Below are 13,955 nucleotides of genomic sequence, written 5' to 3'. Positions count from 1 at the left end.
CAGTTACACTAACAATCCCATTGCTTACGCAATTCAGATATGCGCCAGTTAACCTCAATCAGTGCAAACTCCCAAGTTTAAGAATACTGGTGATTTGCTTATTGTGCTTCTACTAGTGCAGGATTATATTATTGGCACAATTAGATTCGTTTACTGACTCCAAAAAGGGATGCCAACTTTTTGGTCCAATGAATGTATCACCTGAGCATCCACAAATGTATTATTTTTAGCTAAAATGTGTCTATCTTGAAACCTCAAAAATTAGAGGTCTTTTTTTTACCAGTCGTATTATTGAACAAAAGAAACTTTGGTTTCTATCAATGGTATATAATGTATAAAAATATAATGGTACTATCCCATTATCCGGGCCTCTCTAAAAAGTCAAGTTTGGTTAATGCTAATGAAATTAAATAAAATAGGATGAATATATAATAGTTTAAAAACAAATTTGGGCTATATATTGGCACATGAAGGGGGATGAGGGGTAAAGCATTGCATATATTAAATACGTAACCTAATCTAACCTAACCTAGGTGCCTTCCCCCCCCCTAAAACCCCCCAAAAATACAGTTTAATATCGTATACGCAATGAAAACCTTACTATCATTGCCTGCTCTATAACGTTAAGACGTCAAAAACAGGGTTTTTATCATTGGCTATAGTTATTAGTGATTAACCCGAGAGGCCCGGATAATGGGATAGTACCAAACTTTGTAACCCTCTTTCAAATCGGGCAGCTAACATCAAAGAGGCCCAAAAACGAAAAAAAAACATAGAATACTTATACAAAATGACGTAGTGTGAAAACACAAAACTCATATGAACATGCAAATCTCTTACTTTGGAGAAAATCCTTTACTTGCATTTGTGGCAAAACTAGGATGCTCAAAAAAAAAAAAAAGAGAGAGAGAAAAGGGACTACTTTGATGAAAAGTGAGTTTTTTTGCCAAAACATATCCAGTTGGGGAATGTTTCGTTTTATACCATAAATTTACAAAATGTGTCTGCGCTTTTATGTCCCAAATTTCTAAAATGTACTAATTTTAGGACCTTTTATGTCATTCTGTGGCACATGGGAATGTGTCCTTTCGACATAAAATGTGTCCAGTTGGCAACCCTGACGACAAACCTTGCACTAGGTATTTATGTATTTGCAATACTCCGCCCCTTTTAGACAGGTACAAGTGGCCTTATTTTTGGAACGGGATGATATTTTGGAAAGAAGGTCAAATAAAAAAAGAGGAGTTATACAAGAAAAAGAAAACAGAAGTTGTGAGCAAACCCTCAAAATCAAGTTAGATACGCCCATAGATCCACCTTGTACATTTACCTGCCCCTATCTAATTTAAAATACTCACTCCTTTAGTTAGGTACACGTGACCCTATTTTGGAATGAGGTGACATTTTTGGTAGAGGAGCAAATTAAAAAAAAAAAAATAAAGCATAAAATACCACAGAGCCAAAATTGCGAGTAAAATCTCAGGATTCAATCAGATGGCCCGATAGATTCCCTTTTTTACGCACCTCCCCCTCCCTTTTGTTCATGAATATTAACCTTAAATCAATCGAAAAGAAAATAGTCATTCAAAACGAGGTTTTTAGGAATCAGTTCAGTCAATTTAATTTTAGTTGATATTGAGTCAAAGCACATAGTCGATTCTTCATTTGTGAACCAAAAAACGTCATTTTTAGAACTTTCCAGGATAATTAGGGGGGTGTCAAGAGGGTATACATTCCCCCTAGATGTTCGAAATGCCTTTTTTGCAGTATTTTCATTAAAAAAATACCCTTTTTGCGATTTTCAGTTAATTGAAGAACAACAAATGTGCTCCCGTCCTAGATTTTGAAAATTGATTTTTACCCCCCCCCCCCCCAAAAAAATTGAAAAGTTAAGCTAATTTCTTACTCATAGTCTTATTTCCAATATCTTCCACACAAGGAAGATTTTTCCCACTTCTTTTGTTTCTCTTGCAATATTTTTCGTGAAAACCTATAGCGTATATATTTTTCAATGACCTGGTACTAAAATAAATGCCCTTTTGCTAAGATAAGTGGAGGCTGCAACACAACGTAAATCTGCTTAAACATATCACCTCCTCCAATACGTTGGTGAATATTTTTCTTTTTTGGTTGCGTTTAGCATTGTTGATAATTTTTAAAGGTTCCTATGCTTTATATAAGGAAATCATTTTCGATTGTTTTTCAAAAGTTTAATTTAGGACTTTCTAATGAGCTATTCTGCGATCCTTTTTTTAAATAACCTAAAAAAAAATTTCATCGACGATAAACATAAAAATAAATAATTTTTTTCATTAACAATAAACATAACAAAACCTGAAGCAAAGTTTGAAGTATTAGCCTTAGAGGCTAAGGTAATTAGTTTTAGTTACTGCTGGCGTCCCGAAGATAGTGCAAAAACAAGCAAGAACAAAATTCTCTCCACTCAGGAATGAGAGGGGGTGCTCCCCACAGAGTTGGGTTAAGAATCCTCCTCGGCATGGAAATATTTTATAAACCATCAAAAATTCATGAAAGTCTCATATTTTGTAATTTAAACTTGCGATAGTCAAGGAGCTTATATTAAAATAATAGCCAAGACCTAAATTCCAATTAATTTGGGAATTTTAAAGCATAAATACCCAAGGTAAAGGGTATACAGCCGCCATTAAAAGTTGTTTTAATGCGTTGCAATGAATTCACCAACTTGCTAAAAAGACACAAAAGTATAAAATCGGTAATAAGAACATCTCAAAATCTTCCCGTGTGTGTGTTCGAACCCAGGGTAGCTTGTCCATGTTCAAAATTGTCTGACAATGGGTTATCCTTAACTACTCCATCAAGGTATTTGTTGACGATAAATTATTAAAATATTTGTAGAGGGGAACGGGAATATTCTTCAAGAATTGGTAGTTGTTTTTTTTATACCGACTGCTATGGCAACTAAGATTTTGGTAAATTTATAAGGAAATTGGAGTAAAACTCACTGCGCTACTTGTGGATATTTTATGGAATCTTTGGTTTACCAAGTAGCTTGAAAATTTAATAAGTTTAGGAGGTTCCAAACAAACCGTCTCGGCTTATTATCGTTTCTCTATTCCTTCAGAATAATTTATAGTTAAAAATAATTTATTGTTATAACAATAAAAATATAAAATAAAATAACAATAAATAATAATAAAATAATAACATAAAAAAATAATAAATAAATAAATAAATAAATAATAAATAAATAATAAAATAAAATAAAAATAATAAAATAAATAAAAAAAACAAAAAAAAAAAAAAAAAAAAAATATAATAAAATAAATAAAAATAATAAAATAAAATAATAAAATAAATAAATAATAAAAAATAACAATAAAAATAACAATAAAAATAACAATAATTTATGTTAAAAAAACAAACAAAATAATCATAGTATTTGTATCCCCTTCTTCTCTTTTTCTTCTTGTTTGGATTATTATGGAGGCGCTTCACATAATCTCATCACTGGACTTCGGGTGATATTTTCAATCTGCAATCTCAAACTTTAGTATATCTGGGCGGTATTTCAATTTGAATAAACGTTATTTCTCTGTAAATAAATTTTGTCTGCTCTATTTTTCTATTTAAGATTCTTTTTTTCACAAATTTCATTTTTAACCAACTATTCTAATTTCCGATTCTAAGATAACATCAGTGCCTTCCATTTAAAGCATAAGCTCTTTGGGAGACAGTTTTTTCTTAATATACGAAGATATTTCAGCTAAAATATTCTGGACTCACCTTCTCATTGACGCTTGTTTTTGCGGTGCAAGAAGCACTGGCCTGAATCCATGCGGCAAATATAATAGAGCCTCCAAGGATGAAAGCAACGGCTACGACTGTCCATGAAATGGTTTTGGCAATTTGAGCAGCTGCTGATTTATGCTTACGGTACAACTATAAAAATAAAATTTGCTGTCTTTTTATTTTTCCAAATACGAATAAAGTATTACAATTTTCACTTTAGTTAGTAATAAGTCGGTTTCGTGGCTTTTTTGCCTCCTTTCAAAAGCTCACCCCTTTGAGTCTTAAAATTAACAGGCTCGGACCTTCAAAAATATAGTCTGACTTTTACCTTCTCATTTGCTGCACTGGCTAGGGTTGACAGCTTTGTCCATACACGCTTATTATTACAACATTACATTAGTGATCTCATAAATCTGCTTTTTTTAAATTTATTTTTTTTTTCAATTATTTTTACGAATCCTAAATTCACAGTGCCAGGTATAATTAAATATCTGATTTGCTGCTAGTCTTTTAGCGAGGTCTTAGATGACAGTTCATTCTTCGTTTGGATGGTCGGTGTTTATTCCCCGGAAAATTTCCCTGGAAAATACCCTCCCGCTGAAAATACCCCCCCCCCCTCTTCCAGCAGCTGCTTGGTCTAAAATCACCTTTGACTTATAAAAAAAGAACTTATTATTTTAATTTCTGATCTAATGAGCACACTCCGAAGTTTCTGCGAACGTGAGGTGGAGGTATGGATGAAGAAGGGGCAGTCTCCCTCCTATTCGGAATAAATTATTTCTTTTTGGGGTTTAATGTTACTCTTTACTTTCATAATAACAGCGTTGACCAGAAGTATTGCCGAAAATAATGATTTTTTGGGTGCTTTTTAAGGTTCCTTTTGTAACTCACCCTCCCTAATAAAAATTCTGGCTACGACCCTGGGGATTATACATGAAGCTCTGTCTCCACCCTTCCCTCGTCTCTTCCTTATAACTAATTCTGTATTTGTTTGATGGCTCGATGAGAGCTTGGATTTTTTGGCATTAAAATGCACCCGTTGAGGTATCTCCCTCCCAAACTACAAAACAATCAGAGTACCTCATTGTAGAAAGTTAAGTGCCTTTTTAACTTTCGTAATTTGTCCATTGCTCACAGATAGTATTTGTTTTTGGGAAACATACGGACATTTCCGGGGGAGTTTACTTCAGGGGGGGGGGTGTCCAGGGGAATTTTCAGCACACAGTAATTCTTTTTTAATTATTTCCTTTTAGCAAGGATGTATTTTTCTTTGGGGGTGTTTTCCGGGGGAGGGTAAACGCCGAGAACCCTTCTATTGAAAGAGTAAAGAGAGAAACTCAGGCGTAAGGTCCCAAGAATGATCATTCCAAATTGAAGTGCAATGTCAAGTGGAACTGTTCTTCAATTGCTCTGTTCTTCGCCACTCGGCGTGCCATCCTCAAGATAATTGGATCGATCTGTGTGCTGTCGTGCAAATTTTGTTGGTTGGACAGTGAGGGGTACAATGCGCGAAAGCTCTAGAAGGGGATGACAGCCTTATAGTCTAAGCTCCAAAATTATTTTTCACCAATTTTCACGTTTCTAGCTTGAATAGTTTAGCTACTAATTTCACAAAAACGATTAGTAGATATACCTGTTTTTAGTATTATATGTATAGAGATATTTCTCTAATCGTGACTCACTAAAATAAAGAAAAGAAAACAGAAAACTTTCACAAAAAATCTATTGGACGAGCAGTAAATAATGCTCATGTTTAAGAATTCCCAGAACGTAGGCTATTTGGGAATAACCTTCAGTAAGAAAAAAGGAAAATCCAGTCTTGGCAAAGGTACTATCTTTAAAACACAAAGATTGCTTAAATAGGAGGAATGTTGCAACTAAATTCTCATTTTTGGCATTTCAGATGTTTTCTAACTGAAAATGAAACTAAATATTATAGCTCATATTACATTATAAATTACATTCTATATTATTGATTTTGTTTAGCTCATGTTTAGATTTTGTTTCAGAAAATTTATTCAGCTTCATCCAAGAAGAGGAGTCGAATATCTGTTTTTTGTGGGGCCTGCAATAAAATACAGTACGCTTTTAGGCTAAATTTCGTCAAAATATTTCCGGAGAGAAGTAAGTAGATTAACATATCATGTCCTTTAAATTAGCTATTACACAATCTTACTATTTTTTTGGAAAAGTCACTTGTTTCACTTAAAAAAGTTGGGGAAACAACCGAAAATGCACTTTGCGGGAATGTGCTATCAAGTCAAATTTATAAAAAGTGACTAAGTATAAATATAAGCTTTTAAATGAGCCCTTAAAAAGCTTTCTTTTGTTATAGTAGCCTTCTAGTTTCTGCTAGTCAGTGGGTGATTTATAAAGCCCTGTCTTCATTATGGATTTTTTAAGGCGAAGTCGGCCAAGTAAAAACAGCTTTTCGCTCATCGAAAAACAAAACGTTGCTGAAAAACATGTATAGTTCTGTGAAGTATGAATAATGAACTTTATTTTATATACTAAAAGTTTTTCTTAGCTGTCAATGTTGTTTGCATATATATATATATATATATGCATATGTATATTTGCATATATATATATATATATATATATATATATATATATATATATATATATATATATATATATATATAAATATATAAAATATATATATATATATATATATATATATATATATATATATATATATATATATATATATATATATATATATATATATATATATATATATATATATATATATATATATATATATATATATATATATATATATATATATATATATATATATATATATATATATATATAGATATATATATATATATATATATATATATATATATATATATATGTGTGTGTGTGTGTGTATATATATATATATATATATATATATATATATATATATATATATATATATATATATATATATATATATATAAATATATATATATTGGCTCTTGTCTGATACCTTCTTATCTTTTTTTCGACGTATGAAAAGTATTTGATTCAAGTATTTGAATCTTACTATTTATAAAACAAGATGAAAAAGTGTGTTTTCATACAAAACTAAAAAACAACGTTTAAAGTAAAAACAAACAGAAATTATCATCTATAAAGAGGCCATCATACTCTTTATATATTGGCTTTCTTTATATCCTTAAGTATTCTAAATACGACGGGGGGGGGGAGGCCAACACCCCCTTCAAATCCCTTCGCGTTGAACTGAGCCTTAAACTTTGAAATTGAGGTTTCAAGACTAAACAGAACGAAATAGGAATATTTGCTAAAGACTATAAAGCATGTATATTCCAAATATAAGGGAGTGGGGAGCTTGCCCTCATAGCCCCATCCAATATATTTTAGTTTCAGAAAATAATTAAGAGGGGGGGGGGGGGGTAGGGGATTTAAATGTAGATAAATGCGCATCATTTTTTTCCGAAGAGGTACTTTCAAATCTTCAGCACCCATATCGCATTGTTAGTCTAAAAATAAACCTACAGATTAATTATCAGGAAGTAATAATTCGTAGCCACCGAGTCAATTATAGGATAAAAACAACTGCTCATAATAGTCAAACAGTTTTCTAGGCGAGCGATTGCCCACTCTAAAAAAATCATGCACACCAGATGAGGCGTGGCGGAACTGTATCAAGCGTTTTGGGGACTGTGCAAAAAGTGGCGAAACTGTGAGGCATACGTGGTGGCTTGAGATATATACCAGAAGGCGAGAAGTGGGAATCCTCCTTTCTAAGTAATTGCTCATCCCTGAACGCCTGGTTTTAGACTAATTTTGAGAAAAATGTATAGTTGGAAGTGTCAAAACTGAATAATAATGTATATTCATAAGCATGTTTTCCGACGTATTAAAGACTTGTTAGGTGACTTAAAAAGTAGTTAACCTTCATCACAATTCCGGGTATAGAAGGTGGTAGATTCAAAAAGGTAAACTTTGACTCGTCACGAACAGAAACTCAAAAATCTAGGCAAAGTCACGCTTGTTGACTCAATTTTACAACTTTCCCTTTTTTTTCTTTCTTTTTTGATCCTGATGCATAGACACAGCAAAACAGCTCATGGGTTAAAGAAATGAACAATTCTATCATAGTAAGAAATGTGTAAAATTAACTTATCAATTTGAAACAAATAAATGTTTTGGAAATGAACAAATATCACAAGAAGGCATGAGGTACGGCTTGACAAATTCTTAAAAGGCAGGTATATAATTTTTAACCACAAGAGTTTCACAGAAGCATTTTGCAGCTAAATTCCCAAAATCCATAAGCAAATTCTAGTAGATGAGCTAAATACCGAATTACATTTGCGTGACAAAATCCGCCGAAAACTAAAAATGTATTTTGATCTTCGATTGTTATTCATATACAGTAAAAGAACAGTATTTGTCTGAAGTTAACGGTAAGATAGGAATGACTTTTGTTTCTAAAGCCCAATATTTCAACTGTTTCAGAATTTGTAAGAATAGAGCTATAATACAATTTGGTAGAAGATGGAACGAAATGTATTTCAGCATTAAAAGTTACAATATAAAGTACTAAAAATTGCGAACTTTTTAGAAAAGCCCCTTGAAAAATGGCCTAAATCCTTTAAACCCATTATTCTGTGAGAAAAATCTGAAAATTATGGGAAAATGAAAAAAACGTGAGATTTCGGGGGGGTCCCGGGCCCGGAGGCTCACCCCCCCCCCCCTGCGCACGTCCCTGAGGAGGACTCTCATTTTATTGCTCAGGCTGTTTTTTTTAGAAAATGAAAGTTCCTCTTGCACCGTGGTCTAAAAACTGATGAGAGTATAACCGAAGTTCTCTGTTATCAAACAGTTCTTAGTAACGAACAGTAAGTAAGGAGAGACGCGGCTCAATAGTAACCGAAACTCTTAAAAACAGAGTTTTGATAACAATAGATACATTAAAAGAATTGAATTCTTTTGCTTATTCAAAATATATTATGTTTATCAAGTTTAATGTTTTGTTTTTGAAGAAGGGGTGAAAAACCTTCAAAATGTTAAGAATATTTTACGGAAGTCATGCTATCAGATTCAGAATACCAAAGAACACTAAAGTAGAGGTTTCAAGCTCCTGTATACAAAAATGTGGAACTAAGAAAGTACACGGATGCATGTATGTTTGTTTTCCCCAGGGGTGAAAAATGGTATTGAGCCAGGGATTCCAGAAAATTGGGAGAGAGAAAGCAAAAGTCCGGGGAGGATTCTACATGAAGGGGGAAGGCAGATTTCCTGACATTATTTTTAAAAAAAGATCAGACATTAAACATAAAAAACAAGTCTTTTTCAAGGGAAAGGGAGGAGAATAATTAAAACTTAAAACGAACAGACATTATTCCATATATGAAGGGGGATGCTCCCTCCTCAATGCCTCACTCTTTATACTGAAGCTTGAGTGTTTGTTCCAATTCTTAAGAACAACACCTGAAACACAAGGGCGTCTTAATTAGAATAAGAAGTTTTTTCGAAGTGCGAGAAAACTTTAGCATGAAGAGCGAGGTATTGAGGAGGGTCTAGCCTCCCTCATATATAAAATAATTCCTGTCATTTTTAAGTTTTAATGTTGCCTCTTACTTTCAGTTGAAGAAACTTTTTTATTTATTTAATACGTAATACGTAGCAGTTTTGACTGAGATAAGTGAGCTGTAAGATCGTAATACTTTGATTAAGCAGAAACCAAAAACCCAAGCAGAACAATAAAAGATTCATGAAGTGAGATTTATCTGACTGATTTGCCGGTAAAAAAGTATGCTTCTAAAATCTTATTAACGCAGATTAATTAATAGCTCGAGTAGCTTCCTGTTTTTTTTTTTTTTTTTTTTTTTTCTAACACAAAAACCGTTAAAAAAGTTTCTTAGTGGCACCAGCCAATATTTGTTTGTTATACCACGGATTATAATCTTTATTCATTCGATTATAGTTACTGATTAAATTATAATTGAACAATGGAAAGCTTTTTTTAGAGAAGTAAACAGCAAAAATGAAACTTAAAACGAACAAAAAATACTGCTTCACGGATTGCGCAAGATATATCTACAAAATTAGCTCAAATAAACTAGCTCTTGACATTTTTTCATATCCGAATTCTAAATGCTCCCCCGGAGAATTCCCTCCGACAATTACCCTTCCCCGTGGAAGATCTCCCCCGGCAGTTGTCTTCTCGAAAATCCCCCCATGTAAAATTACGATGGTGTTTTTAAATTTAAAAGGTTGGAGATTTTTAGAACTTACGCGTTGGGCATTGTTGGTTAACAAAATATCCAGAAAATATATAAAATAGTGTAACATTTGAACGGAGGAAACTATCAAGTATTTGAGTTCAAGGTCTCTAATTTCAGTATGCGCAAAAATTATAAGAGGCCCTTGGGGAGTATTTATGCTTAAAATCTCGGCAAGAATGGGTACTTGTTAATTAAACGAAACACACGCAATAATTTCGCCCTGTAAGATCTGAGCAAACCGGTTTCATAGCCACAAAGACAAGTAGCGGTTGATCGAATGCATTGGACTTATATAATTTGGGCTATATATTAGAACATTCGGGGGGGGAGGGGTAAAGTATTTGGACAGCGAGGAGTTAAAAGACAATTCTTACTTCATAATATGCAGAATTATTGTGGCTAACCTATTTCGCCTGTAGACCCGCTATACCTTACCCTCCCCCTCCCTAATGTGCAAATATATAACCCAAATTATATTTTCATCATATTTAGGTATATTTCACTAGAATTAACCATTAGGCAAACCGATTTTTCAACTGATCTTTACGCAGCGTAATTCTTGAGTGTGTTTCGTTTAATTAACAAGTACTCAAAAATATATTCAACAAGTTCTTAGACTTCCGTTGCGATCGAAGCGATTAAATCTATAATCATCTGAATGTTTATTCAACTCACAAGAAAAATGACGGATATCACATTTTGTAGATAGTTGCTTTATCCCTCTCATACCTATTGAATTTCATATTATAATTTTCATCAAGATAGCACACCTTTTTGGAGGAGTCTCATTCCTGTATCAAAAATTACACCGAAATTTCATGTGGTAATAACAATAACAATAACTATAACAAGCAACTTTAAATTTAACTCATTTTGCAAATTCAGGATCAGCATAAATAATTAATTTTGTTGTTGGAGATTTTTTAATCAAAACTTCGTTTTTTAAAGTTTTTATTTCTATTGAAAAAATTTGTTCTTTACTTACAGTTTGTTACTACAAGCTATTTGACCCAGAGTTCTTTTGAATCTAAACAAGGCCTTTTTACATTCAGGTTTAATATTTATAAAACAATGCTTTAAGATTTACGATCCTTCCTGAAAACTGCACCCCACCAAACATCTGTTGAAAACGGGGTTTGAGACATAGACACTAAATCATATAGTCATCATTTCTACATCAAGGCGGGTTCTTCAGTCTCACCCCCTCCCCCTCCCCCCACCCCCAATTTTCATTTGGTCGAAAATAGGAAGTTCTAGTTCCCTTTTAAGAGTAAAAAGTGATGGAGCTCAACTAGCCCCCCTCCAACTACCCCTCTTTTCACTAATCGCATCTGATTGAACATAATTTGCACTTTACTGAGAAAAATTTAAGTGTTATCACTTTAATAACGTTAATAATTCAAATAAGTATTAAGATTTTAAGGAATAAATATCAGCATATGTATTTACCTTTTTTTAATTATTTTTTTTTTAATTTTAATTTTTTTATCAAAAATAAAACTTCTTAGTGTTAGTCATGAAACCGCCCACTCCCCTTCCCACTTTTCTACCTTATATAGCAGTTGGTTTACGAAAGTAATTTTTTATGTTACACAGAAAAATATTATCTGGAATGAGAGGGGCATTAATACCCCGTGGCAGCCATTTTATAGCCGTATTGCAAAAATGTTCCTGGAAACCAACGGAAATCAGAAAATACTTTCTACCTCATACCCTAAACTTCCTTCTATATTAAGCTGAAGTCTCAATGGGAATTATGAGATTTATGCATAAAACGCACTTTTTGAGGTCCAATAAAGTTCCCCCCCACCTATAGAAAGATCCACCGATCCCCTTTCATAATGGCTGGTGCGAAATTATAGACTACTGTACATTCGAGCCTCAAATGAATCGAACTAATTAAACGAAACTGTAAATTAAATATCTATTTTAACCGTTTATTTTGTATGAAGCAGGTGCATCTTTAAGGACGAACGGCCTACCGTGTGGCATACAGCAGTTTTCGAAAATATTAAATTGATCGACTATCTAATAATCACTTTTTTTTTAAATATTTATATATATATATATATATATATATATATATATATATATATATATATATATATATATATATATATATATATATATATATATGTATCCTCTCTACGAACTTCCAGATTGAAATTGCTAAGGATTTAGCAGACATGCTCCTCAAGACACCTTCATTGGGCCTGTCGTCCCATTTCTTATAGTTTCGCTTTTATAGCGATAATTTTGTCCAAGTTCATCAAAGATTAGTGCCTTTGGAGGTAGATACTTTAGAATTTATCTCCTGGAAATAATCTTAGCTTAGTATTAATTCCCAGAAGTTTCATTCATTCACCTCAACTATTTTCCTTCATAGCAAAAAGCCAATCACCCACAATTTGCCTTTCTTTTTTACAAATGTTTCTGACGCACTAACCTCCTCCAGAAAAATTACACTTATTCAAAAAATTATCAGCTTTCTAATTTGTCCAGTGAAAAAAGTACATACCGGGGGTGCCTCTGAAATGTATGATGGTGCTCTCGTTAACGGTGAAAAATCTTTCGCACTGATAGTTGAAATAGAATCACTATCCCCGTTTTCAAGTTTTTGCTTTTCCATCATTTTGACTACCCGGGCCTACGACTAGTCTCAAACTGAGCCGGCACAAATAATATACCCTGTACCAAAAAGGTTAATCTTGCGCTCAAAGCACACCGTCATCGGTTTGCATAAATTTCTGCCTTGAAATTTTGTTGATTTTCACAAGTTTTCTCTCTGAACATATCTGATGTGTTCTATTCATTTAGAAAAATAGAAAAACAAATCGGGTTTATACAAAGATTCAATGCTCTTGGAAAATGCTGTTTCAATTTGTCCAACTTTGCCAATCTAACAAATAATTTGTAATAAAACAAATAGAACCTAAAAATATTCACATCTATAAGATTTTGGCCTAGTCCAAAAACTTGCCTAAGCTTACTACTATAGCCTAGACATTAAAGCTGTTCACATTGTTTTGAACTAAATAGTTTATTCGTTACCAAGTTAACCTTCCCCCAAAACAGTTATATCGTCATTAAGGGGTTTCTGAATTAGAATGAATTATATTGAATTAGACAAGGATTTGGTATATGTCTTGTTTTTTTTTATATTATAGAGTCGATCAAACAGTTCGTGGTAACGAACTGTAAGTAAGGAGCGAAACGAATCAATAACAACAAAACTCTAAAAAACGGAATTTTGATATCAATATCAAAAGTTTCAATAACAAAAAGTTTCCGTGACTGGGTATTTGCGAAGTTTACTATTGTCATGCTGAAGAAGTACCATATAAATCACGAGTCACAAAAAAAACAACTTCATTTTCAACCTCTCCATGACCAGGACTCTTGTGATCCAGTGTACAAAAATAAGGGGATACTTCGTGTTTTAGAAATTGGTGCAGGTGGTGGAGCCAATTTTCAGTTCTTCCCCAAAAATTGTGAGCTAACAGTAGTTGAGCCAAATGCTTTTTTCAAACCTGCCTTTTTCGAGTCTCAGTCCAAGTAAGTAATTTTTATCTTAATTTCGTAATTCTTTTTTTCATTCTTTTCTTAAACTAGTTTATACTTCCCCTCTAAAAACTTCTCTTTTTAGATTATTTTGTAGAAAATTTTCGTTTTGTATAATGATGTATTGGATAATAAACCCCCCAAAAAAACTAACAATTCTATTTATCTCTACTTTCTCATAATGTATTGATCAATTTTATTAACTCCGTCTGCTTAGACGATCAAAAATCAAACCGTCAGAACATCAAATATTCTTTTCCAGATATTAATATAAAAAACTTTTCCACAAACAAGTTTTCGGGGAAGGGTGGGGGGCTCCATTAGGCCAAAAGTGAGCAGAAGTGGAGTCGGGTGATCTTCAGTAGAGGAGGGGGT

The 13,955-nt window shown here is 32.9% G+C and overlaps 1 protein-coding gene across 1 annotated transcript in view; it reads right to left on the bottom strand.

The window, feature by feature from the left end:
• The window catches only part of Msr-110 (DUF3736 domain-containing protein Msr-110), a 31,957-nt gene extending 19,261 nt beyond the window's left edge, over nucleotides 1–12,696 (bottom strand). The window contains exons 1-2 of the mRNA XM_089096345.1: nucleotides 12,538–12,696; nucleotides 3,766–3,921 (exon numbers count right to left, since the gene is read on the bottom strand). Of these exons, the coding sequence (XP_088952471.1) occupies nucleotides 3,766–3,921; nucleotides 12,538–12,651 (270 nt within the window). The 5' untranslated portion in view covers nucleotides 12,652–12,696. The remainder of the gene's footprint in view (nucleotides 1–3,765; nucleotides 3,922–12,537) is intronic.
• Between the last annotated feature and the right edge of the window lie 1,259 nt (nucleotides 12,697–13,955).

This window comes from Artemia sp. Qi Xiang Cuo, chromosome 11 (assembly GCF_049724085.1).
Source record: "Artemia sp. Qi Xiang Cuo chromosome 11, ASM4972408v1, whole genome shotgun sequence".
In the NCBI taxonomy this organism is placed as follows: Eukaryota; Metazoa; Arthropoda; class Branchiopoda; order Anostraca; family Artemiidae; genus Artemia; species Artemia sp. Qi Xiang Cuo.
The sequence above is the reverse complement of the archived record's forward strand: the minus strand, read 5'-3'. Positions and strand labels throughout refer to the sequence as shown.